The 26,235-nt window shown below is 42.5% G+C and overlaps 1 protein-coding gene across 5 annotated transcripts; it reads right to left on the bottom strand.

The window, feature by feature from the left end:
- Nucleotides 1-1,633: 1,633 nt before the first annotated feature.
- On the bottom strand, nt 1,634-26,201 carry esf1 (ESF1, nucleolar pre-rRNA processing protein, homolog (S. cerevisiae)). Of its 5 annotated transcripts, none has more exons than XM_060899101.1 (15): nt 26,101-26,201; nt 25,854-26,010; nt 20,772-21,219; nt 19,906-20,192; nt 18,341-18,454; nt 18,142-18,251; nt 17,514-17,666; nt 17,130-17,244; nt 16,481-16,616; nt 13,406-13,561; nt 13,175-13,299; nt 4,065-4,167; nt 3,858-3,949; nt 3,484-3,633; nt 1,634-2,084 (listed from the first exon to the last, which is right to left on the bottom strand). In XM_060899101.1, the coding sequence occupies exons 3-15, from the start codon at nt 21,190-21,192 to the stop codon at nt 1,737-1,739; spliced, it is 2,310 nt and encodes a 769-aa protein (XP_060755084.1). In that variant the 5' UTR covers nt 21,193-21,219; nt 25,854-26,010; nt 26,101-26,201; the 3' UTR covers nt 1,634-1,736. The 5 variants fall into 5 exon arrangements, with proteins under 5 accessions (XP_060755084.1, XP_060755082.1, XP_060755081.1 ...); XM_060899099.1 differs by lacking the exons at nt 25,854-26,010; nt 26,101-26,201 and adding exons at nt 21,951-22,091; nt 25,795-25,811; XM_060899098.1 differs by lacking the exons at nt 25,854-26,010; nt 26,101-26,201 and adding exons at nt 21,951-22,091; nt 25,277-25,458.
- Between the last annotated feature and the right edge of the window lie 34 nt (nt 26,202-26,235).

The following is a 26,235-nucleotide window of genomic DNA, read 5'->3' as shown; positions in this document are numbered from 1 at the left end:
GGGTTTCCTCATATGAACTGCTCGCTTCAGGTCCTTCCACAATATTTTGATTGGATTAAGGTCAGAACTTTGACTTGGCCATTCCAAAACATTAACTTTATTCTTCTTTAGCCATTCTTTGGTAGAACGACTTGTGTGCTTAGGGTTGTTGTCTTGTTGCATGACCCACCTTCTCTTGAGAATCAGTTCATAGACAGATGTCCTGATATTTTTTCCTTTAATGTTCATGTCCTCATGAACATTAGCCAATGTGAGAGAGGCTTTCAGTTGCTTAGAAGTGACCCTGGGGTCCTTTGTGACCTCGCCGACTATTACATGCCTTGCTCTTGGAATGATCTTTGTTGGTGGACCACTCCTGGGGAGGGTAACAATGGTCTTGAATTTCCTCCATTTGTACACAATCTGTCTGACTGTGGATTGGTGGAGTCCAAACTCTTTAGAGATGGTTTTATAACCTTTTCCAGCCTGATGAGCATCAACAATGCTTTTTCTGAGGTGTTGTGAAGATCAGACTTTGATAGATCCCTGTTCTTTAAATAAAACAGGGTGCCCACTCACACCTGATTGTCATCCCATTGATTGAAAACACCTGACTCTAATTTCACCTTCAAATTAACTGCTAATCCTAGAGCAGGGGTGTCAAACCTGATCCATAAAGGGCCGTGTGGCTGCAGGTTTTCATTCCAGCCATGCAGCAGCACCCTGATTTGGCTTATTCAATCAACTGACACACCCACCCTTTAATCAAGGGTGGGTGTGGCTGCAAGTATTTGACTGTGTGAAGACAGTTCAGTTGATTGAATGAGCCAAGTCAGGTATGCTGCTGCATGGCTGGAATGAAAACCTGCAGCCACAAGGCCCTTTATGGATCAGGTTTGACACCCCTGTCCTAGAGGGTCACATACTTTTTTGTCACTCACAGATATGTAATATTGGATCATTTTCCTCAATAAATAAATGACCAAGTATAATATTTTTGTCTCATTTGTTTAACTGGGTTCTCTTTATCTACTTTTAGGACTTGTGTGAAAATCTGATGATGTTTTAGGTCATATTTATGCAGAAATATAGAAAATTCGAAAGGGTTCACAAACTTTCAAGCATCACTGTATTGCTGTACGGCCAGGCACGCTGCAATACAGATGTGAGTGGGGAGTCAAACTCCTGCGGTTACCAGAGGACCCGCCCCCCACTATAACCCTAGCTATGTAATAGGCGAGAGGCCGAGGGCTACAGAGATCGGCGCTGCCTAATGTGCCATACGGGGCGGGAAGGACTTAAATAATACACTTCGTGGTTTTATTCAACATTTGCTCGAAAAACAGGTAGCTATGCACTTTGTGGATGTGAGTGTCTGATTATTGCATCATTGTCTTCTAATAATTTGCATATCAATCATGATTATATAATTTGGAAATTTTAAAATTCACACTGTGCAATTGTGAAATCCAAAGAGATGAGAGGGAAAGAAGGAGAGGGAAGAGCAAAGGGGAGGGACAGACGAGAGATGGAGATCACACACAGCCACACCCCTACTAACTCTCATCCCAGAGTATTCAAGAAAGTCTCTGTCTCTATAAATAGAATTTTAATTCAATCTTAAGACTTTGATAAATAGCTTTGAGCAAAAAGGTTTAGACCTTAAATGACTTTTATTAAATTGTAAAATCTCCTGTACAAACAACTGTATATCAAACTGTATAAATGAATTCAATTCCCAACGCAGTGAAACGGCTCTATTTTGTCCTCTGTTTCTTGCGGGCGTGAAACTGCGCGGTCTTGTTCTTCACAGACTTGATCAGTAAAGACAGACTCGGGTCCAGGATTTTACTCGGAGCCGCTGATGATGTCGAACCCGCCATCTCTCCTCCACCCCTGCTCTCTTTCTCCTCTGTTTTCATGCTGGGTTTCTCCTGACTCTGGAGCGCCTCCTCCTGGCTGCGCTGCTGCTCCGCCCTCCGTCTCTGCTTCTCCTCCAGGATGCTCTGAGTACCTTTGGTCTTCTTGTAGGCCGGGTCCGAGGGGTCCAGGTTGTACAGGTGGGATGTGAACATGGCCTGGAAACGCGAGTCCTGCAAGTCCACCTGTTTGTAACACGCACACAAGAAGAACAACATACGAGATGTGAAAGTTCTGCAAGGCTTTTATAACCTGGAATCATCATACAGCAAGTAATTATTCCTTTAATAAAACAGCAGTATGCATTGTATGCTGTTAAAGGTCCCATGGCATGAAATTTTCACTTTTCTGAGGTTTTTTAACGTTAAAATGAGTTCCTCTGACCTTCTTAAGTCACCCCAGTGGCTAGAAATTTCATAATGTGTAAACCAAACTATGGCCAACATTTGAGAATGGCGCGTCAAAACGGTGCGTTGATAAGCTCTTCCCTTTACTACGTCAGCAAGGGAGATGATCCCCACGCCCCCCTCTGGATTCCCACCCACTGTATGGATTGCCCCGCCCAGTTGTAGTGAGGAGACCATAGAGGACACAACAACATGGCATCACCTAAGCGAGCGAAACATGGAAATTGCACTGTACATGGATGTGACAACACAGAAAAGAGTCTGTTTTTACTGCCGACGGGAGAGCCCCTGAAGACGCAGTGGCTTAATTTTATTTACTTCAATAATACGCCGTCGAGTCTACCTAAGACGGTGTATGTTTGTCGGAAGCATTTTCCTGAGGAATGTTTCCACAACTTGGGACAGTACAGGGCAAGTTTTGCACATCAACCATCACTGAAGCCTGGGTCCGTACCAAGCATCCCTGCCGCATCAGCAACAAACACCGAACAAGTAAGTGTATAACTGGTCGTTTTGCCGTGTTTTAAAATCGTGCGTTAGCCTAGCAATGGCTACATTAGCTGTGCAGCTAACCGCTTCCTGCAGTTAGCCAGGTAATCTGCGCTACAAAACTAAAGAGCATGCAGCATGCTCTGTTAAACTGAGTTTAGTCTGGAAATTGACTGTAACTTATGAGCTTATGTTTGACTATTGCTCCGCAATGCATGTCTTCTGTTGGATAAGCGATATGTTGCTGTAGTTGCTGCTTCTATCCTCTTTGGTGATGGAGTGCGTGTTCAAGCCTAGGGTATTATACGTTCGTAAACTACCACTCCGAACACTCTCACTCTCTGTGTCACGTTGAGTTTACGAAAGGAGTCCGAGGGAGAACAGGGTTTTGTCTTAGCAGCGTGACTACAGGCGCTGATAGCAGCGAGTATGTGTGCGCGCAGCTTGGTCAAGCCCCTCCCCCTCCCCCCATGGCCCGCCCCCACCCTCTACCCTTCCCCACCTCCTGCAAAACGACGCACTGGGAAAAGCGCTGAAATGGGGCTTTCTCCCAGGAGGCTATATTTACGTGCCGAGGGTTCATTTTGAGAAAAGCTGCGGATATAACATCCGGAAGCCTCCACGAGCCCGTTTAAAGCATCAACAAACCACCATGCCATGGGACCTTTAAGCGAGTTTGGTCTCTGACCTTGAAGTTGTCCTCCTCCAGTAGCGTATTGCTCTTCAGGAGCTTCTTCCTCTTCTTCTTACTCAGGTTCTGCTGCTCCACGATCTGATCATAGTTGAAATGGCGGTGTTCCTCACCTTCATCGTCGTCCATCAGGAGAGCCATTTCAGCCTGAAACCACACCCAATCGTTACACCTCTGCTCTTGCCCTGAGTCTATCATAACTTGACAAGCAGGGCCACTCTGACTCTGTTCAGGGTTTAGAACTGAATATTTCTTAATTTTAAGAGCTCAAAAATATCTTCGCTATTTCACTGGAATTTACACTTGACAGTTCAGTTCCATTTGTATTTTAAAAAAATTCCCCCAAATAAATTACTGTTTTTAGTGCTCACCTTCTGTTTCTCTAGCGCCGCCTCTTCCTCCACTGTTAGTTGCTCCTCCCCCTTTTTGTTTTTCTTTGCTTTCTTGATTTTCTGGGCCGTCCCTGTTTCACCCAAGGGATTAGGTTCATAATCGTCAACAAAACAACATGACGGCAGTGAATATGAAAGTCAGAAAACATAAGAAGGATGAACATAAAAGGAAAATTTGGGACTGACCAGTAGATCCTCCCAGCTCTTCAGAGAAGAAGGGGTCATCGAGGTCAACGTCAGGAGGAAGTTCATCATCGCTGATAGCAGCCTCATCCTGGACCTCTGCTTCCTGCCAAAAAACAAACACAGTAGAGTTACGATCCAGTCCAACATAATTATACACAAATTCAACCATATGTCTCATGAATATGCAATAATCCTCATTTACATATTTACATTATTCATGGTGCAATTACAAATTGCAATTTACACACAACTTTTATGAATCACTGATTGATGTCACTAGTTATGTATTGAGGGAGGGGTGTGGCCAGACAAATGTTCAGAGAGCTGTGGGGGAGGGGCCAAGAAGCTGAGGGGCAGAGACATGCAAACAAAAAAAAAGAGGCAGGACTACAGTGGTGCTTGAAAGTTTGTGAACCCTTTAGAATTTTCTATATTTCTGCATAAATATGACCTAAAATATCAGATTTTCACAAGTACTAAACGTAGATAAAGAGAACCCAGTTAAACAAATGAAACAAAAATATTATACTTGGTCATTTATTTATTGAGGAAAATGATCCAATATTACATATCTGTGAGTGGCAAAAGTATGAGAACCTTTGCTTTCAGTATCTGGTGTGACCCCCTTGTGCAGCAATAACTGCAACTAAACGTTTGCGGTAACTGTTGATCAGTCCTGCACACTGGCTTGGAGGAATTTTAGCCCGTTCCTCCATACAGAACAGCTTCAACTCTGGGATGTTGGTGGGTTTCCTCACATGAACTCATCGGTGATCAGCGGTGGATGGGACTTTCAGTAAAATGGGATTGCCATCTTCACAAGAGTCATTTGGCCAATCACGCGCTACTCATTTGGCCAATCACAAACATCCAAGTCAATCCATCTTTCCCACGGCGAATTAAACCTTTGCCTGACTAAACCACAGACAGTAAACATACGACCTGCGTCAGAGACTTCAGAGAGCTATGGACACTAGCGACAGACTTGAGGTAAGTCTCGTTATCTGCCAACAATGTAATACAATACCGTTCAAAAGTTTGGGGTCACTTTGAAATGTCCTTATTTTTGAAAGAAAAGCACTGTTCTTTTCAATGAAGATCACTTTAAACTAATCAGAAATCCACTCTATACATTGCTAATGTGGTAAATGACTATTCTAGCTGCAAATGTCTGGTTTTTGGTGCAATATCTCCATAGGTGTATAGAGGCCCATTTCCAGCAACTCTCACTCCAGTGTTCTAATGGTACAATGTGTTTGCTCATTGCCTCAGAAGGCTAATGGATGATTAGAAAACCCTTGTACAATCATGTTAGCACAGCTGAAAACAGTTGAGCTCTTTAGAGAAGCTATAAAACTGACCTTCCTTTGAGCAGACTGAGTTTCTGGAGCATCACATTTGTGGGGTCGGTTAAATGCTCAAAATGGCCAGAAAAATGTCTTGACTATATTTTCTATTCATTTTACAACTTATGGTGGGAAATAAGAGTGTGACTTTTCATGGAAAACACAAAATTGTCTGGGTGACCCCAAACTTTTGAACGGTAGTGTATGCTGTGTAAATTAAACTTGGTTTGTCAAAGATAATTCTACTTTAGCAACGTTACGTGTGTCGTGACATGAAACCTTTTCCAACATGTTTAACGTTATACATAATGTAAAGTTTTTCAGCTTGCATGCTAACGTTAGCCAGGATGTCAGCTAACATCAGTGAATTGTGTGTTAACGTTAACCTTTCATACCAGTCGGTTCAGTTCGAATAATTTTTGTGAAGGCTCTCTCTAATGCATCCGTACTGTTATCTGATGATAATGCGACAGTGTCACAAGATGAGGAATAATAATAATAATAATGTTAAATTTATATAGCGCCTTTCAAGAAACCCAAGGACGCTTTACAATTATAGACAAGGAAAATAAATAAATAAGTAAAAAGTCCACCAAGTAGTGGTCAGGATGTAATTCCAGTGGTGTAGCAGCCACAGTCCCACCAAAAGGCGCAGGAAAACGAGTCCCACATCTCCAGCACCACCGCCGTGACGCCATCAGCAACATCGCTCAAACACCACGCCATGGATCCACAAAGCGAGCAGAGAAGCACCGGGACGCAGAGCGCTGGTGTGTCCCAAACCGCCTGCACAGCCGCCGCGACACCACCGAGCAACATCGCTCAGGACATCACGCCAAGCGTTAAAGCACAGAGCGCTGGACAACCACGATGTAAAATGAGCAACAGGCTCACTGCAGTCCACAGCTGGGAGCACAGGCATCACCCACAGCGAACCAAGGCCTGGAGGGAACCGACGCCCAAAACTAGGTCCGGAGCTACACCACAACCGGCGGACAAAACACTCAAACAAACATCAAACTACACAAACACAGAAAGAAAAAATAAGTAAATAAATAAATAAATAAAATGAAAATAAAATAAAAAAAAGCTCTGGTGAGAAGCAGCAGCCAGAACGCGCACGACGTACTCTCAACCGGAATGAAAACGAACACTTAACATTCACGTTAGTACACCGGCATTTTTTAAGTGATTGAAACACCGTCTCAGGCGGATCATTTAACATGGATGGATGTAGTTAGAGTTAGCCTTTACAAACGTTTATGGTAACAAAAAGGAGCCCTGACCCAGCCGATAATATTTGGTCAATTCTTTTCCAGAATGAGGGAGCTTAAAGAGGAAGACGCTGTTTATGTAGCAAAGCTTGATGCAGGTCTGAGGTGCAGGTGGAGCTGGGCCTGGCTAAAAATCCAGGTCAAGACTGAAGTGAAGAGAGTTCAGCACAGCTTCCCGCTGTCTCAGTTTTTTCATAAGATAGACAAAGCCGGGTATTCAAAACGCAGCCTTTGCCAAAAAGAAATAAATTACAGCAACAAAGGCTCTCATGCTCTTTTGGCACACTGCCAAACAGAGGCGCACCGGCAAAAAGTGTGCACTGTTATGACCACATCCAGTGTCCTTCCAGTCCCACAGAAAAGTGCTTCCAAGGGGCCTGATGTTATGAGGGAGTGAGTTAGGGTGCCTGTACCTACATTTCAGCGAGTTGCCAATGCAGAGGTGTGTATAGATTAGGGTAAATAGGCGAGGCTTGTAGTTTTCTGTAATTCTACCATTTCACTGTTTAATAGGTTACTTGATATTTGCCAGTAGGCTAATGTTAGGCAAAATAGGAGTAGACTAGCCTACATTACCAAAAAATATTGTACATTGCATGTTTAGTTAATTTAGAGATTAACTACCATAGCTTAGATCATGTCTATTGGAATGAGGAGCCAAGCTTAACAACTTTGTAATAGCAGGAAGTTTGTGAATATTAAACCAGCTTTAATAATGTAAATTAGGGCTGTACGATATATAGAATATACTCGATATATCGCGAAAATTCTGTGTGCGATACATAAAATTATTATATCGTAACTATCGAGTATTTTATGGTCATCTTCCGACTTGCGTTTGTTTCGTGTTTGTTTAAAACCTTTTCCGGTGGTTTTCTCCCTGTCCCTCAGGCAGTAACGTGAGAGGCTGCCTAAGGGTAAAGAAAACAATAACGTCACGCACTCGCCAACCAATCCCGGGCGACATCTCGGTGCTGAAAGGAACTTCCGGGAAGATTTTCTAGTTTCGGTTATGTTGCCAGATTGAGCGGTTTTAAGTGCATTTTGGCGGGTTTTGAACATATTTTGAACTGGAAAACATCAGCAGTATCTGGCAACACTGCCGGCGGGAAGATTTCCTGGTTCCGGTTTACAGCGCTGACTCAGTTCGTGCAATCGCTGGTGTTGCATAGGCTACCGTGTAAGCTCTGGCCATTTCAGCGACAAATTACTTCCTAAAAGAACTAGTAAGGGGTCAGTCAACTGGCATTTTTTGGATATCGCGAGGAGGACGTGGAACAGCAAATGCCAGTTTGTAAAGTGTGCAAAAAAAAAAAAACTGTCATCACGAAAGGCAGCAGCACTACAAATATGTTCCATCACCTGAAACTCACCCGGTACAGTATGCAGAGTCTCTTAAACTCCGAACTACTTGCCCACGAGCTAAAACCCCCCATGAGCTAAACAAACGACCATAGCGGCCTCGTTCTCCAAAGCCCCCCATATGAGAAACCGAGTCAGAGATGGAGAGCTATAACGGATGCAATCACTAACGTCATTGCCGAAGACATGATCCCAATTAGTATAGTGGAAAAACCAGGCTTCCAAAAATTACTAAACACACTCGATCCCAAATATGAGTTGCCTGGTCGCAGACATTTTACAGAGAAGGCGATACCGGAATTATACACATCTGAGAGGCAGAGCCAGAAAACATTCAGTTCAAAAGTGTGCAAAGAGAGAAATGATGTTTTGCAGATCTCTCTCTTCTCTCCCTCAATCTCTCTCTCTATTGTGAATGTTCCAGTGGTTCTCAGTAGTCAGGTTAATAGCTTGGAGATCTATTTTTTTTAATAATTTAATGAAAGAGCACTTTTCTTATTTAGGCTAAATGTCTTTCTCAGTGTTGAGCTGCACTTTATTGGTTTGAGCTCTGAGCAGCTCTGTATTGTGTTGCCCCTTTGTTGCAATTTTCAAGATTGTTTTTGCAGTTTGTGCCACATCTTTGTTGAATAAAAATAGTCTTATTTCAACTCAATTGTGATTAATCACCAACATGAAAATTTAAAATGTGTTGTTGAAAACCACCTGTAAAGTTAACCAAGAATGTTATTTAGTCTGCAGGGATTGTAGTGAAAACAGTAAAAGTTAGATTTCATGGGGTCTTTTAGAGGAGATTTAAATATCTCATCTCATTATCTGTAGCCACTTTATCTTGTTCTACAGGGTCGCAGGCGAGCTGGAGCCTATCCCAGCTGACTACGGGCGAAAGGCGGGGTACACCCCGGACAAGTCGCCAGGTCATCACAGGGCTGACACACAGACAACCATTCACACTCACATTCACACCTACGGTCAATTTAGAGTCACCAGTTAACCTAACCTGCATGTCTTTGGACTGTGGGGGAAACCGGAGCACCCGGAGGAAACCCACGCGGACACGGGGAGAACATGCAAACTCCGCACAGAAAGGCCCTCGCCGGCCACGGGGCTCGAACCCGGACCTTCTTGCTGTGAGGCGACAGCGCTAACCACTACACCACCGTGCCGCCGAGATTTAAATATATCGAGATATATATTGTATATCGTGAAATGGAGAAAATGTATCGGGATATTCATTTTTTTCCCATATCGCACAGCCCTAATGTAAATCTAATATTATTTTCTTTGTTTAGGCAATGGTTCTGGCTACTAGGGCTGGGTATCACAGTCAATTTCCTAGATCGATTCGATTTCGATTCTTAGGGTTTTAAATTGATTAATCACGATTCGATTAAATCTGAATCAATTCAATCTGCTCTTAAATAATGAAAATATCTCCATACAATACGTTGCAAAATACATGTCTATTTTGTAGATTTGACAGTTCACACGTAACCGTAAACAAAACTCTTATCTTCCTGTAATTAAAAAAGTGCAAATAAAAGTGCAAATGAACGTTGCAGCAAACTGTATTGTTTAAGTGAAAAAAATATTAACAAAAAATGCGTTGACAGCGATGTCCAGGTGTCACACATGATAGCGACTCTGTTTGCTGACTGCATTTTCATTCGTATCGCGTCTTTCACAGATGTATACATCATGGGTATCACAGTTTCAGTCAGATGTTTACGTTGCACCATAACGTAGTGTGGTTCGAGTACCTGAATGAGCCGCCTGAATCCTTCGTTTTCCACTACCGAGTATGGGCGTAAATCTCTGCAAACAAAAGTTGCGATGGCCTCTGTTATCTTTATGGCCCGCGGACACTCTGATGGTAATGCTAGCAGGTCCTTCAGTTTCTTTTGTTTTGCTCCGGGCGGCTTGTTGTCGGAAGCTAAGGTTAGCGTAGTGCGGTACCTTGTCAGGTGGTTTCTGAGGTTTGTAGTATTCCTACAATAACTGAGCTCTGCTTGGCATATCTTGCAAACTACCTTGGTTTTATCAAGCTCTTCGTCCTTTGTCGTTTTAAATTTGAAATGATTCCACACGTCAGATTTCATTTGAGACGGCTTGCCGAGCGGTGTTTTCCCTGCCTCAGCCATGGCTCTGGCCTCAGCCATTTTGTGTGCGTGCTTGAACGTCACGACGTACGACTGCGCAGCTGCGTCATCACACACGAGACGGCTGAGGGAGGAAAATCACACAAAACACGAGATTGTGTTGTGGAGAAAAAAAAAAAAACCCTCGATCTCATGCCCTGTGAATCGATAGTGTGAAATTTAAATGAAATCGATCCGAAATCGATTAAAGGTGGAGTATGAGATTTTTTCAGGAGTATTTTTTACCATATTGCTTGAAAAGCTCCTCACACCCATGTTGCAAGCAGTACAATAGAAGGTCTGACCCAAAAACAAAAAATATTTTAATCCAGTCTATAGTGTAAAATAAAGGAAAAACGCCATCCAATCATATAGAGGTATCACCTCAAAATGATTGGATACTGACACGTCAATCAGACTGAAGCCCGCTAGCAGCCCGGCCCTTCTGTGTGTGTGTGTGTGTGTGTGTGTGAGAGAGAGAGTGAGCAGAGCAGTGTGTCACACAGAGCGCAGGATTCTCTCAGTGCGCTTCCTCCAAACAACGGGGATTTACACGAAAACGGAAGGCGATATTCACAAAATTATTTCACAGTGAGTGCCACAAGGCTCTCCTGAACACACTGATGTAATTTTTTTGTCTGTAGTGTAAAAATGGGGTCACTAGAGCGAGTTAAAAATGAGTGACTTTTCTGCCAAGTTTATAATGGCAGTCTATGGGGCAGCACGCCTGTCCTCTCCTCACTTTCAGGCTTCTCATTCAAAAACTGCAAGTCCTATCGTGTAGGTAGACACATTGGGTGAATCAGGACAAGTGTGGCTACTACTTTTGAGAAAAATGTGTGTGGAGTGAAAATTGGGGCTGAAAACACAGTTTAAATGAGAAAGTTTGAGCTATTTTTCCAACCCTGCTCTAAGGGGGAGGAGGGGTGGAGACGCGGGGTGGGAGCATGGCGAGGGCGGGCGTGTTTCTTTTCAAAATATGGCTTGCAGGAACCGTTATTCCAAAATCTCATACCCCACCTTTAAGTCGATTTTTTTACCCAGCCCTACTTGCTGAATATTCACTTCCTTTCACCTTTGCACCAGTGATGGTGAACCTGGCCCAAGTGCTGGCTGAAGACAAAGTAGCCCTTAGTTGCCCAAAAGAGAGACATGGCAAAGCAGAGGAAACTGGCCATGGAACGGCTTGTCCAGGCCAAAAAAAAATGAAGAAATGAGATTTACTATTAGTAAATTACTCAGCTTGACATTGTTGTTACATGATTGTGGTTGATTTTGTTGACTGACCAAAAAACAAGGTTATGTTGTTAAACAGTTTTGTTTACCTGTAGCTATGTTGCACCTTTTTTCGGAGAGGGGGAGGGCTCGGGTTTTAGTTCACGTCGTGGGGTAAAAAAAGTTTGTCACCTTTTTCAGACCTTCTGAGTTTGCAGGTATGTATTGATAAAGAGAACCCAGTTAAACAAATGAGACAAAAATATTATACTTGATCATTTACTTATTGAGGAAAATGATCCAATATTACATATCTGTGAGTGGCAAAAGTATGTGAACCTCTAGGATTAGCAGTTAATTTGAAGGTGAAATTAGAGTCGGGTGTTTTCAATCAATGGGATGACAATCAGGTGTGAGTGGGCACCCTGTTTTATTTAAAGAACAGGGATCTATCAAAGTCTGATCTTCACAACACATGTTTGTGGAAGTGTATCATGGCACGAACAAAGGAGATTTCTGAGGACCTCAGAAAAAGCGTTGTTGATGCTCATCAGGCTGGAAAAGGTTACAAAACCATCTCTAAAGAGTTTGGACTCCACCAATCCACAGTCAGACAGATTGTGTACAAATGGAGGAAATTCAAGACCATTGTTACCCTCCCCAGGAGTGGTCGACCAACAAAGATCACTCCAAGAGCAAGGCGTGTAATAGTCGGCGAGGTCACAAAGGACCCCAGGGTAACTTCTAAGCAACTGAAGGCCTCTCTCACATTGGCTAATGTTAATGTTCATGAGTCCACCATCAGGAGAACACTGAACAACAAATGGTGTGCATGGCAGGGTTGCAAGGATAAAACCATTGCTCTCCAAAAAGAACGTTGCTGCTCATCTGCAGTTTGCTAAAGATCATGTGGTCAAGCCAGAAGGCTATTGGAAAAATGTTTTGTGGATGGATGAGACCAAAATAGAACTTTTTGGTTTAAATGAGAAGCATTACGTTTGGAGAAAGGAAAACACTGCATTCCAGCATAAGAACCTTATCCTATCTGTGAAACATGGTGGTGGTAGTATCATGGTTTGGGCCTGTTTTGCTGCATCTGGGCCAGGACGGCTTGCCATCATTGATGGAACAATGAATTCTGAATTATACCAGCAAATTCTAAAGGAAAATGTCAGGACATCTGTCCATGAACTGAATCTCAAGAGAAGGTGGGTCGTGCAGCAAGACAATGACCCTAAGCACACAAGTCATTCTACCAAAGAATGGTTAAAGAAGAATAAAGTTAATGTTTTGGAATGGCCAAGTCAAAGTCCTGACCTTAATCCAATCTAAATGTTGTGGAAGGACCTGAAGCGAGCAGTTCATGTGAGGAAACCCACCAACATCCCAGAGTTGAAGCTGTTCTGTATGGAGGAATGGGCTAAAATTCCTCCAAGCCGGTGTGCAGGACTGATCAACAGTTACTGCAAACGTTTAGTTGCAGTTATTGCTGCACAAGGGGGTCACACCAGATACTGAAAGCAAAGGGTCACATACTTTTGCCACTCACAGATATGTAATATTGGATCATTTTCCTCAATAAATAAATGACCAAGTATAATATTTTGTCTCATTTGTTTACCTGGGTTCTCTTTATCTACTTTTAGGACTTGTGTGAAAATCTGATGAAGTTTTAGATCATATTTATGCAGAAATATAGAAAATTCTAAAGGGTTCACAAACTTTCAAGCACCACTGTAAATAATATTGTATCACCTATAAAATGCCTTACTCACCTTCTTTCCTTTCCTCTTCTCTTTCTTCTTCTCTTTTTTCTTCTCCAGAAACTCCTCCCACGGAGTCATTTTGTCTTTTCCCTCCATCTTTTTCTTGACCAGTTTCTCCGCGCTCTCCTTTAACCCTGATTAAAAAAAAAAAAAAATCAAAACACGCCCCAACACGACCAAATCCATCCATCCTTCTCTGCCAGTTCCCGCAATGAACACCAACGTGCTGAACGGCCGTACCTGGCACCCAGGTGATCTCCATCTCCATGTCCTTGTCCTTCTCTTTCTTGTCTTTATTCTGGATGCTCTGCAAGAGCTCGCGGTATTTAGCGATCTGCTCTTCTTCCTTCTTCCCTTTCTTCTTCTCCTCGGTCTCACACTCCGCCGAGTTGACCTCTGAGAGTGACACCAGAGGAACAGCTCAGCTAAAACACGCCAACGCTGCAGTTCTTTCGCATGTTCGGAACAAAAAAATTTAAACTTAGGCCATCCTTAAAAAAAAAAAAAACGTTTCCTGTCCACCGGGTGAGCAAAAAAAATTTCAGTATATATGAGTGATTCCACGCTTATGGGTACTGAAATGGGGACATGAACTTATTCACCTAAAACCATTTCTTTTTTTACCATCAGGTCACAAAACATGTAATCTTTCATGAATGATATGTTAAAAGATAACTTTAATTTTCTGCGATGTAATAAAAACATATGGCCCTTTTCCACTACCCTTTTTCAGCTCACTTCAGCTCGCTTCAGCTCACTTCAGCCCGACACGGCTCGCGTTTCGACTACCAAAAAACAGCACGACTCGGCTCGCTTCAGCCCTGCTTAGCCCCTAAAACTCGCACCGTTTTGGAGTGGGGCTGAAGCGAGCCAAACCGTGCCGAGTGAGGCTGGGGGCGTGAGCAGACACTCCCCTGTGCACTGATTGGTGAGGAGGAGTGTCCTCACATGCCCACACACGCCCCGCGAGCACGCTGGGATCTGTAAACACCGCAAACCCGGAAGAAGAATAATTACGAATTACGAGAATTTCTGAAGCCTTATGCGCCTCGCCTCATCTATACGCTCTTGCCAGTATCTGTTGGCGTTGTCGGTGACAACAAGCCACAGCACCAAGACCAGCAACACTAACGACTCCATGTCCTCCATGTTTATTGTTTACTATTCGGGTCGTGAGACTACCGCTTAAAAGCTCACTGATGTCACTGTTTGCGCTGCTTAACGACATCACGTGACGTCCACCCACTTTCGCTAACTCCACCCAATGTGTCCACCCACTTCCAGCCAGCACGGTTCAGCGCGGTTGTAGTCGAAATGCAACTCCAACAGCCCCGCTCAGCTCGACTCAGCACGGCACGGCTCAGCCGCGTTTGTAGTGGAAAAGCGGCAATATTTATATGCCAAAGTCAAGCCTATGAGTTCCAAAATGATGTCTGTTACATTACTTCTGTTACGATTGTCCATCTCGCGTCTGTTACAAATTAATTACAATCTAGCTATATACCATGTTAATCTTATTGAAAGAATGTGTATGTTTATTCTGCTACACATGTTTATTAATTATATTTGCTAAAACATCACCTTCCTATGTTTCAAAAAGTAATTCTACATTGTTAAAATTGAGAATATAGATGTCCACAACACTTCTGTTACATTCTGACTTTGGCATATAAATATGTTTTTATTACATCTCAGAAAATTAAAGTTATCTTTTAACATATCATTCATTAAAGATTACATGTTTTGTGACCTGATGGTAAAAAAAAGAAATGGTTTTAGGTGAATTTTTAAAAATAAGTTCATGTCCCCATTTCAGTACCCATAAGCGTGGAATCACTCATATATATATATATGGACGGATAAGAAATCGCAATGCTGCGTCTGCTTTTTCTTTCAGTACTTTATTACAAAAGCAGACACATTTAATAAAATATGACCGTTTAATCAATTGAAACTTGTACAAAAACTTTAATATTATTATAAAACCTATCGTGTAGGAACAGGCGTCACCACAGACGGTCCTCGGCATTTCACTGCCTCTTTGATTATGTCCTGGCGGCCGTCTAAATACCACAAGCAGTTTGTAATGTTCATTACTACATTTGTTCCTTCAGTTTGGCCAGCATGTCTAGATAGACAAGGTCCTTCTCTCTGGATGTCTTTTATAATTCATCTCATCTCATTATCTCTAGCCGCTTTATCCTTCTACAGGGTCGCAGGCAAGCTGGAGCCTATCCCAGCTGACTACGGGCGAAAGGCGGGGTACACCCTGGACAAGTCGCCAGGTCATCACAGGGCGTCTTTTATAATTTCGTTGTGTAATTCGTTCTTTTTATTTGCTACAGACACAGCTTTTAATTCTGTCCAGCCAACCTGCATTAGTTCCGTAAACGCATTTTTTTGTTCAGTTCCGTTCTCATTTTGAATAGATCTATTAGGTTCTCCTACAGATCTGTCAGGGTCATTAACAAAGTAGGTAATGAATTTCGCATAACAAAACTCAAAAGCTGTTTGTAACGTCTCGGATGGATCAAGATCAAACGGTTTGTGATGGTCCGACACACGGACTTTTTGTAGTTCTAAATCGAGCGTTAGGCCTAGTTCGGATGAAATTACACGATTAAAATGATCACTGAATGATTTGTTTTTCTGAATCTTTACTATTTTGTTGTTCGCTAGAATACCATTTTGCGATTTCACACTTTAGCAAATGTTTGAAAACTCCGGATCTCCTTCCTTCATGGTGGCTGCCATTTTTTTGTGCCGCACGGCGCATGCGCAGAGCTGATTCGATTCTATATTCTGCGCGGAATGCGTAAATGTCAAGTTCGATTTTAGATTTACGAACTTGAAAAAAAATGTCAAAAAACCGGCGTTTAAAAAACATTTCAACCGCACAAACGGCACTCACCCGGCCGGTGGACCGGAAACAGAACATTTTTTTAATAATGGCCTTACGCCTATGTTTGTGGAAAAGAGACGTCTTTTGGTTTTGGAGCTACGAGTCCAATGCAGCATCTCAGGGAAGATTGTTTAACATAATTCCAAATGGCTCAAAATATTAAACTAGCATAAAAACTAAATCTCGGAATTACTGGAGCTTGATCATGTAAATCAGTTTTAATGTAGAATTCTTTCATTAGATGTTAGGCCACACCTACCTCACTTCCTGCGTGACACCAAACTGAAGAAATGCTGAAGAAGACAGTGATTTGGCTTCAAGATGGGAATTTTTTTTTGTTGCCTTGTTTTTCGTTCACTTTGTGACGATTTAGAGATGGATTTTAGAGGAACGTTGTGACCTTCAGCACTCACCTTCTGCCTCGACCTCATCCTCGCTGGAGGAAGCGAGGTAGGCCTGGAAGTCCATGTTCAGCAGCTCATCCTTGTTGAACTTCTTGCTGAGGGTGGTGATGCGATCATGATCCGTCTCGTCCCATGTTAGCTCCACCTGATCATCACACACACACACCTTGATTTCGATCATCTTCGCTACAATTTTTCTAGAACTTTCCAAAAAATAAAGCAGTCCTGGATGGATGGACTTTTTTAGAAAAGTAATCAATTCATGGCTAACATTAAAGTATACGGTACTGCAAATTTGTTTAGAGCTATATTTTCAACCGAAACAACATCCACTATATGGCCAAAAGTATGTGCACCCCTGACCATCACACCCATAAGTCCTTGTTGAACGTCCCATTCTAGTCCAGATCTATTCCTCCTTTTCCTGTTATAATATCCTCTACTCTGAGGTCTGAGAAGGCTTTCCACTAGATTTAGGGGCGTGGCTATGGGGATGTGTGTCCATTCAGCCACTGATATTGGGTGAGGAGGTCTGGGGTGGTGAGTGTGGGGGAGGTTAAATCATGGAATCATGATATACAGTCAAGTTTTGCCTTCAGGCCATGTTTAAAGTTGCAGTAAGCAGTTTACAGTAAACAAAGGGGCGGGGCTTGTGGACCTTAGCTGTAGTGGTGGCGGTGGAGGTGAACAGTTTGGGTTGGTAGGTGGCCAAATCCACGTCTGTCGCTCTGTCTTTCGGTTCGTCTTCAAACGTCGTGTTGTCAGGGACGAACCTGTAATTAACGTAAGGTTCACAGAACACGTGAAGAACCTCATCATGATCCTGGATAATTCTATGCCAAGTCGTCCTGACTAGCTTTCATTCACTAAGTAAGGAACAACACACCCAGGGTCATGCTGCTACAGCAAAATAATCCACAATATGGTCATGTGATGAAGCAAAAATCACTGATATTATCGCAGAGTTGATTATTTTCCAATAACACCACGCCCTGAAGTGTTTATTCTGACTCGGTTGGTAAAAATGCTACACGTTTCTCACCGCAGGTCCAGCGTTGAGCAGCTGCTCTCGTACTCGAAGCCGTCGCACTCCTCGTAGATTTTGGTGGCCGTTTCGGGCGAGTCGCACTCCACCACGGCGTAGTAATAACGCAGACGCTTAAACTGATAATCTCGCATCCTCTCCCTATAGATCCTAAAACACAGCAAATCAGCAGACGGGTTTTTGAGAAACAAACAATAACAATGAATAAAATCAGTTTAACTTCTAATCTGCTTTCGAGGTTCAGAAAAGTGTTATACTGTCGCATGAGAATATCAGTATTATATTGGCACCATGCCCCGCCCTCGTAGTCTGGACGCTGTGATGATGCAGCCTGTTTGGTTCATGTCTTACTCACGGTACCCTGAGACACAGGGGGTTTGCTTTAATGTCAGTAAGTGCCCTCAAATGGGCGCCAATATTTTTAAATAAATAAATAAATGTAGAGTCCAAACTTTGTCCAATGACATTTAAATACAAAACAGCACAAGAACTCTTCACTTTTGTGTGGCTGAATCCTAAATGGTGTCATACTGTGCATTTGGGGCACGAGGTCGGGTGCAGTGCTACTGCATTGTACCTCATGCAGTGAGCTAACAGAGTGAACACGGGGGTGCGTGCGTGTTACCGCTGTTCCTCAGTGTCTGCGTCTGGGTCGTCTGGAAGGCTGGTGAGCTCCAGAGGGCCCTGAGTCTGCTCCACCTTTAGCCTCTCCTTACCGAACTCTGAGGGATAGATCTGAGACACACACACACACACACACGTTATTATACACAGTTATGCTGAAAGCAGTTAGTGTAGATGATGAGGCAGAGGGGCGGAGTTACCGTGACGGACAGCACCACGCCTCCTTTAGGTTTGAAGGAGCTGAACAGAGCCAGCAGGTCTTTAGCTTTGATTCGGTCCCAGTTCATGTTACACACTGCTAACCTGCAACTGACCTAAACACACACACGATTACCCTGAGCACACTGCCATATACAACACACACTTATTTTGTCAGTCTACCCATCCATCCATCCAACAGTCTGTCTATCTGCCTGTATATCCGTCCCTCTAACCACCTGTCTGTCTGTCTTTCCTTCCATCAAATCTTCTGTCTATTTGTCTGTCTAACAATCTGTCCGTCTGTCCATCTAACAATCTGTCTAATGGTCAGTCCGTCCTATGGAATCAATTTTGTGCCAAAATGTTCATACAATACTTTTGAAATATCAAACAAAAACGATAAATCAAAATTAAAAAAGTCAATTTTTTTTAGAATGGCAAACAAATTATTCGTGTAATCGTGCAAAATATCAGTCTATTCCTCTTCAGAAACCTTTTATTTTTGTTCCGTGTCTTTCTCAGTTTTGTTTGACGTAATTTATTTTGGTTGCGATTCCAGCTTTCTCGTTTGCGCTCCCTGACTTTTTGCTTGCAGTTTTGGCACAAACTTGACGTGTGGGTGGGCTGTCCAGGAGTGCATTCCCATTGGCTAACTTGTGTTTGACTGACAGCTACGCTCAGCCATTCCCTACTCGGATTCTGGCGGACTGTTTGACGAGTGACCGATCCATTGACGGTATACAAGGATCGAGTGGACTTGTGCACTACTGCAACACGTACAGCACATTTGTCCCGCACTTACACTTTGTTGAATTAATTCAGTATCATAGTCGCCACTGAAGTCCACTCGATCCTTGTTTACCGTCAATGGATCGGTCACTCATCAAACAGTCCGCCAGAATCCGAGTAGGGAATGGCTGAGCGGAGCTGTCAGTCAAACACAAGTTAGCCAATGGGAATGCATTCCTGGACAGCCCACCCACACGTCAAGTTTGTGCCAAAACCGCAAGCAAAAAGTCAGGGAGCGCAAACGAGAAAGCTGGAATCGCAACCAAAATAAATTACGCCAAACAAAACTGAGAAAGACGCGGAACAAAAATAAAAAGGTTTCTGAAGAGTAATAGACTGATATTTTGCACAATTACACGAATAATTTGTTTGCCAGTCTAAAAAATTGACTTTTTTAAATTTGTTTTTTAATTTTGATTTATCGTTTTTGTTTGATATTTCAAAAGTATTGTATGAACATTTTGACACAAAATTGATTCCATACCATCCAACAGTCTGTCTGTCCGTCTGTCTAACAATCACTGTCTGTCTATCTTCCTATCCTTCCATTTAACCATCTGTCTATCCACCTATCTGTTCTTCTAAACATCCGTCTGCCTGCCCAGCCATCAGTATAACCATCTGTCTGTCCATCTGTGCATATACCTGTCTGTCACTGTTTATTTCACTGCTTGCTAATTTGCCTTTAGTTCCTTTCATTTCAGACGTGGTATCATTTAACATGATCTCACTCTCTCTCTCACACACACACACAGAGTGTTAGAGTGTGTCTGACCTCCTCAGTGCGTGGAGCGTCCTTCCACATTTCCCCCCAGTCGTGTTCAATCTCCTCTTCCTCATGATGCAGGAACTCCTCCACCTCATCCTCATCCTCCTCCTCGGAGCTCGTCTCGATGTTACCTTTTCCTCGGGCCAGATCAGGACCGCTGTCACTGTCGTCCTCCGACTCACTCTCACCTTCATCATCATCTTCCTCTCCATCATCAGAGAGACCCACTCCTTTGTCACTGTCACTATATTCTTCTTCATCCTCCTCGAGTTCTTCTTCATCCTCCTCCTCCACTGTGGAATAAATAAAATCAGTCAGTTACAGAGCGTCCCGGTGAAAATCCACACGCAACACATCCTCATTACTGCTCTGAGGAACTCGCTGGAGCTGAACGAACAGAATACAACACTGTCACGCTGTTACAGGAAAATAATCAGTGATGGGCTGGAAACAGTAACTCTGACTCATTGCACCACCCCATCACTGATTGTTTTCCTTTAACAGCACAGCCCCAAGTGTTTTATTCCTTTTATACCACAGCAATTTACCAAGACTAACAAGAACAACACACGTGTTTTATTCATTTATAATTACATTTAATGCTCTGGAATGTCTGCAAAACAAATTAGTTCATGGAAGCTTTATCAACCACCACACACGCCCCTGTGAATAAGCTGTTGCTATAGAAACGATAACGTGTTTTAACGAGTGCATTAATATAATATAAACCTATATTACTGCAGCTGCACTACTGTCAGAAAATTAATCAACACTCTGACCAATCAGAATCCAGAATTCAACAGCACTGAAATATTTATACACATCAACAAAAGAGGATGAACTGCCGACGTGTGCGCGCACGCGCGTTTTACCTTCTTCGACGACTCGCACTCCTTTAACTGGCTCTGCTTTCCTGATCTTCTCACACTCGCTGGATTTTAACACCTTTTTCTTTCCAGCTTTCTTAGACACAGGCTCCTCCCCCTTTTCAAGCTCCTCCTCCTTTGCTTTTACTTTCTTCTTCTTCTGCTCCTCATGTGTGTCATCAGCATCGCTCTGCTCAGAGTCAGACAGCTTGTAGAAGCGTTTCAGGTCCTCGGTGGACGTGTGGTTGACGGGACGGCCGCGTTTGTCCACCGTGTACTTCAGCTTGAAGCGTTCGTCATGGAACATGGACTGGAAGCGCTTGTCAATACGCACTTTCTGCTCCACGTCCGGCATCTCCCAGAAGCGTGGGTCCTTCTTGACGCGGGCGAAGCGCTCATCAGCGCTCGGCTCTTTCTTAGACGACATGATGGAGCTTCAATTACAGACACAAACCTGGACACATGCAGGCGGAGACGTGTAAAGAATTCAGACGAACAGAAAGATCACCAACATGGTGTACGATTAGTTTGTAATAAGGTTTGAATGCAATATTTACATTGTATTAAACAAAAATTAGCACTTAATGGTTTGGAGGAGGCTGTAAGAGCAGGATCTCTACATCACGTGATTTTGGAAACTTTTCAAATTCAAAGGTCACATGTAAGGAATAAAACCCTGAAAATAATCAATATATTAAATCAGGTTTACTGTAACCATCCTGACCTGACGCTGATTATTTTTCTATGACAGCACATCCTGAAGTGAGTTATTACTCTTATACTACACCAACTTTCCAATAATTACAACTATTCATAAATACTGGACTATAATTTTTAAAACTCTGTCAGGACACTTATGGATCCTAATGCCATAACTGCTCTGGGGTGAGTTTCCTAAAAGCATCGTAGCACAAAGATCATTGTTAAATGGTAGGACGAGCATCACGAGGAACACTCTCTCTCCTAGTTAAGATGCTCTTAGCGTTAAGAGGCTTTTGGGAAACCCAACACTGTTCGGCATTCCTCAGGTTTCTCTACCTCGACCACAAGCGGATCCGATAGCTTTTGTAACTCTGTTGACTCGACGTCTCATATTAAGGAGACGGAAATCACCAACACCGTCTTCTCATACTCTCTAGATAAAAGAATTTAAGAACTTAAAGCTTGAAAAAAATAATGACATACATTGAACAGATCCTCTATGAATTTCCAGAGGGTGTGGGGGCCTTTCCGTGCTTATACAAAAAAAAAAAAAGTTTCCCAGCTGTCCTCAAATAAGATCCCACTCCGTCCCACTGTTTTTCTCTCTTTCTTCTTTATTCTGTTCTGAGGAATGACATTATTTCAGATATGAAAACACAGTATGACCAAGCTGTGCCGAGTTTCCCAAAAGCATCGTAGCACAAAGATCATCGTTAAATGGTAGAGCGAACAGCATAATGAACACTCTCTACTAGTTAAGATGCTCAGCGTTTAAAGGCTTTTGGGAAACCTAGCACTGACTGTTTTGTTTTTCCTGTAGTTGCAGTGTTGGGTTTTTTTTGTTACTGCACAAATCAAAGACACTGACTTTGTCCTGTGTGTGTGCGTAAAAGGTCAATAAACTACTTCTTCTTGCTGCTCCCGATTAGGGGTTGCCACAGCAGATCTTTCATCTCCATTGCTCCCTGTCTTCCGCATCCTTCTCTAGCTAATGACATAATAGCTAATGTCATGATGTAGCAGTGTATTAATACAGTACAGTACTATTACAAATGCACTGCTGTATGCATAATAACAGTTTATATTTAACACTATATTAATGTTGTACTGTCTTTTAACTTGGCACATAGGTTGATTGAGTGCAAAAGTTTGCACCCCCTTCCATTCCATTCCGGAAGGTCAATAAACACAGCTCTTAAATTTTATTTATTATGTTTTCGGGTTGGGCGGCACGGTGGTGTAGTGGTTAGCGCTGTCGCCTCACAGCAAGAAGGTCCTGGGTTCGAGCCCCGGGGCCGGCGAGGGCCTTTCTGTGCGGAGTTTGCATGTTCTCCCCGTGTCCGCGTGGGTTTCCTCCGGGTGCTCCGGTTTCCCCCACAGTCCAAAGACATGCAGGTTAGGTTAACTGGTGACTCTAAATTGACCGTAGGTGTGAATGTGAGTGTGAATGGTTGTCTGTGTCTATGTGTCAGCCCTGTGATGACCTGGTGACTTGTCCAGGGTGTACCCCGCCTTTCGCCCGTAGTCAGCTGGGATAGGCTCCAGCTTGCCTGCGACCCTGTAGAAGGATAAAGCGGCTAGAGATAATGAGATGAGATGTTTTCGGGTTGTCTGGCCGGCCGGCCCGAAACCTTGTGAACACGATATCTCAAAGGCTAATGAAAGGAATTTCACCAAACTTTCACCATTTGTGCGCTTTGGGACAAACATGAACCGATTAGATTTTGAGGTTAAAAGGTCACAGGTCAAGATTACTGTGAGGTCAAATGTCCATCCCCAAACCTTGTGAACACCATGTCTCAAAGGCAAATGAAAGGAATTTCACCAAACTTTCATTAATTATAATTATTTATTATACATTTATTAAAGAACACCATCTTACTTTTAAACCATCTATCGTGATATTTAACACTGTGGAACAAGTTAGATCCTGTTCTCACAACTATAAACAGTCATCCCTCATCAGTCTGTCTCTTTTCTCTCTCTCCCCACACACAGTTAATTAAAAAAATAAAACTAAACACACAGCTTATATTACAGAGACTGAAAGCATAAACTCCTCCATCCTGAAGATGTTAGAAACCCTAAAAAGTTACAGCTTTACCTCTGACACTGGAGACTCCTTCCAGAAATGTCACATCAACACATTTCTCCTTACAGAAAACTTCACCATATCAATGATTATTCACAGAAAACTGTTTAAACCTTTCATGCTGTAAATCAGGCACAAAGTAAACGTGTTTTAACTCGCATTCAAGAAGCAGGTCAGAGATGCAAACTTTTAATCAAAGGCCTATTTAGGTCGTACACTCTAACAATGTGATATAAAAGGGTTTTTTGTTTGTTGGAGAATGGAGTGTCCATTTTTAATCCAGAATGGAAGGGGGTGCAAACTTTTGCACTCAGTCGACCTATGTGTAGGGTGACCACCTGTCCCGCATAGCGCGTGCGCGTACAGCATTTGAAGCCGAATTTATGCGTCCCGCAAATTCAGAACGTGTCCCGCATAATCGATGCTTGCTGAGGGGGATGTCGCTCTCCCCGGGCCACCCAGGCAGCCAAACGAATATTACTTGACATTTCAGCACACCACCGTCGCCACTATAGACTGTAGAACAAAACCACACACACACACCCCTCACAACTGACTGGTTGCTGTCAACTTTTTGTTGTTGCCATGACACCGCACTCACGTGCACAGACAGTGACGAGGGACGCAGGTGCAACGCATGCATTGCTTTCATATTAAAAAATGGAGAAAGGTACCGGGGAGATGGCAGGTGAGACACCGCCACCTCCAGTTAAAAAGAGAAGGTGTATGTACAGGAAAGAGTGGGGAAATGAATATTTGTGGCTGAAAGGGGTTGAGGGGGATACAGAGAGGGCTTTTTGTGACCTTTGCAAAACATCTTTCTCAATCGGACATGCATGCATGGATCTTAGTTCCATGGCGGGGAATACGATGTGAAACGACACAGGCTCGCAGAGACTCACAAGAAAAGTGTGCAACAGAAAGAAACGTCTAAATCTGTGGATGCTTTCCTCCGACCTAAAAACGACTCTCTAGCTGACAAAGTGACTGCGGTTGTGAGTTAAGAGACTTTTTTTCTACTGTTTCTGTGGTGCTGAGCCACTACAATTCCTGTTAATCCACTGAAAACTAAATGGAGACTTGTCACTATTCCTGCTGTTCTGATGCACTGCAAAGCCTCAGACTCAATATTATATTATGATTGATTTAAAGTGAATAAATTGTAATGGAAAATAAATAAAATTGAGTAGCTTCAGTAAATCATAAGTGGAAGTGTGTGTCAAGTCATTGAATGGTCAAAATATTATGAAGTGTTTTTTTTTTTTAAATAAACAATTTGGTGGCCTGTTCATGACCATACATCACCAATAACAGCAGATTAGGGTATTATTGATATACCATGTAAGGTAGTATGTGCTAGAAATGCGTAAACCACTATCTGTGAGTCTTCCAGCGGCCGGCACGGCACAGTGGGGGCGGCGTCCCACATTGTCCCTCAAAAACATACCCCTTGTCCCCCCCTTGGGCTTATGAGCAGCTGGTCACCCTACCTATGTGCCAAGTTAAGACAGTACAACATTAACATAGTGTTAAATATAAACTACTATACATACAGCAATGCATTTGTAATAATACTGTACTGTAATAACACACTGATACATCGTGACATTAGCTATTAGCCTTCTGCTAACTGACAAACAGAGCAAACAGGTTTAAATAAAATTACATTTAAAATAATATTTCAGAAAACAGTGTGAAATAAAGTGAACACACTCACCGACTCAGTATTTATACATCACTCAGGATTACTTTAATCGCTCTGCACGTGTTTTCCGCTGAGAATGCACAACTACTTCCGCAATCTCGCTAAGCCACGCCCCATTTTCTACGGCACGCAAGAAGAGTCATACCGTCCAAAAATAAACTTCACGCGCTGGCTGTTCGAATTGCTGGTAATTGTTTTTTAAAACATACATATTATTAGTAATAATATGTCAAGTTTTCTAGATTCCTGTTGTTTCTTGTAAGGGAATCAGGTATAATTATGGGTATAAACAAACAAGTAAACAACAATTAGTGGCAAATGCATTGATATTTTATTTGAATTAAGTGCAACCAACACTTTAGGTTGAAATAATAATAATAATAATAATAATAATAATAATAATGCTTCTAAAACTTCTGCTTTTGTTTTTCCAACACAAAAATATTACAATATTATCAAATATGTGTGTGTATATCAAAAATAAAGTGCAACCAATTTTTTTTAGGTTGAATTAATAACAGTAGGTTTACCTGTTGTATTTTAACATAGAAATAATAAATACAATTTTAAAACAAAGTGCACACTGGACCGTAATGCTGGTTTGAAAATTCCCCGCTCGCCGGCTTCTCCTCTGCTATCCGCCATCATGCCATGTTTTGATTTGTACTGCTGCTGGCGCGTGATGATGACGTCACAGACAGGCAGACTGAATCGGGTAACGTTTAACGCCTTTATCATTAAAAGTGCTAAAAAAAAAAAAACCCACATCAATATAAAGTCTGACGTGCTTAAATCCATTGCGTTATTTCCTAATATCGATAAAATCGATTGATTACCTTTAAAACTATGTTAGATCGATGTATGTCGTCCGGAAGGCCAACTTGCCGAGCACAGATCGTTGTAGTTGGATCGTAGGAAAATAAATCGATTCATCGATGTAGTGGATGAATCGTTACACCCCTAATTATTAC

The sequence above is a fragment of the Neoarius graeffei genome, chromosome 18 (assembly GCF_027579695.1).
Source record: "Neoarius graeffei isolate fNeoGra1 chromosome 18, fNeoGra1.pri, whole genome shotgun sequence".
NCBI lineage: Eukaryota > Metazoa > Chordata > Actinopteri > Siluriformes > Ariidae > Neoarius > Neoarius graeffei.
This window is presented reverse-complemented; position numbering and strand designations above follow the sequence as displayed.

Bases quoted from the DNA above. Each gene is read 5' to 3' on its own strand.
- esf1 (XM_060899101.1), bottom strand. From the start codon at position 21,192: ATGTCGTCTAAGAAAGAGCCGAGCGCTGATGAGCGCTTCGCCCGCGTC. The intron at 18,252-18,340 runs GTAACTCCGCCC...TGTGTGTCTCAG, and splicing joins GCGTGGTGCTGTCCGTCACG to ATCTATCCCTCAGAGTTCGG. The intron at 3,950-4,064 runs GTCAGTCCCAAA...TGGGTGAAACAG, and splicing joins AGAGCTGGGAGGATCTACTG to GGACGGCCCAGAAAATCAAG.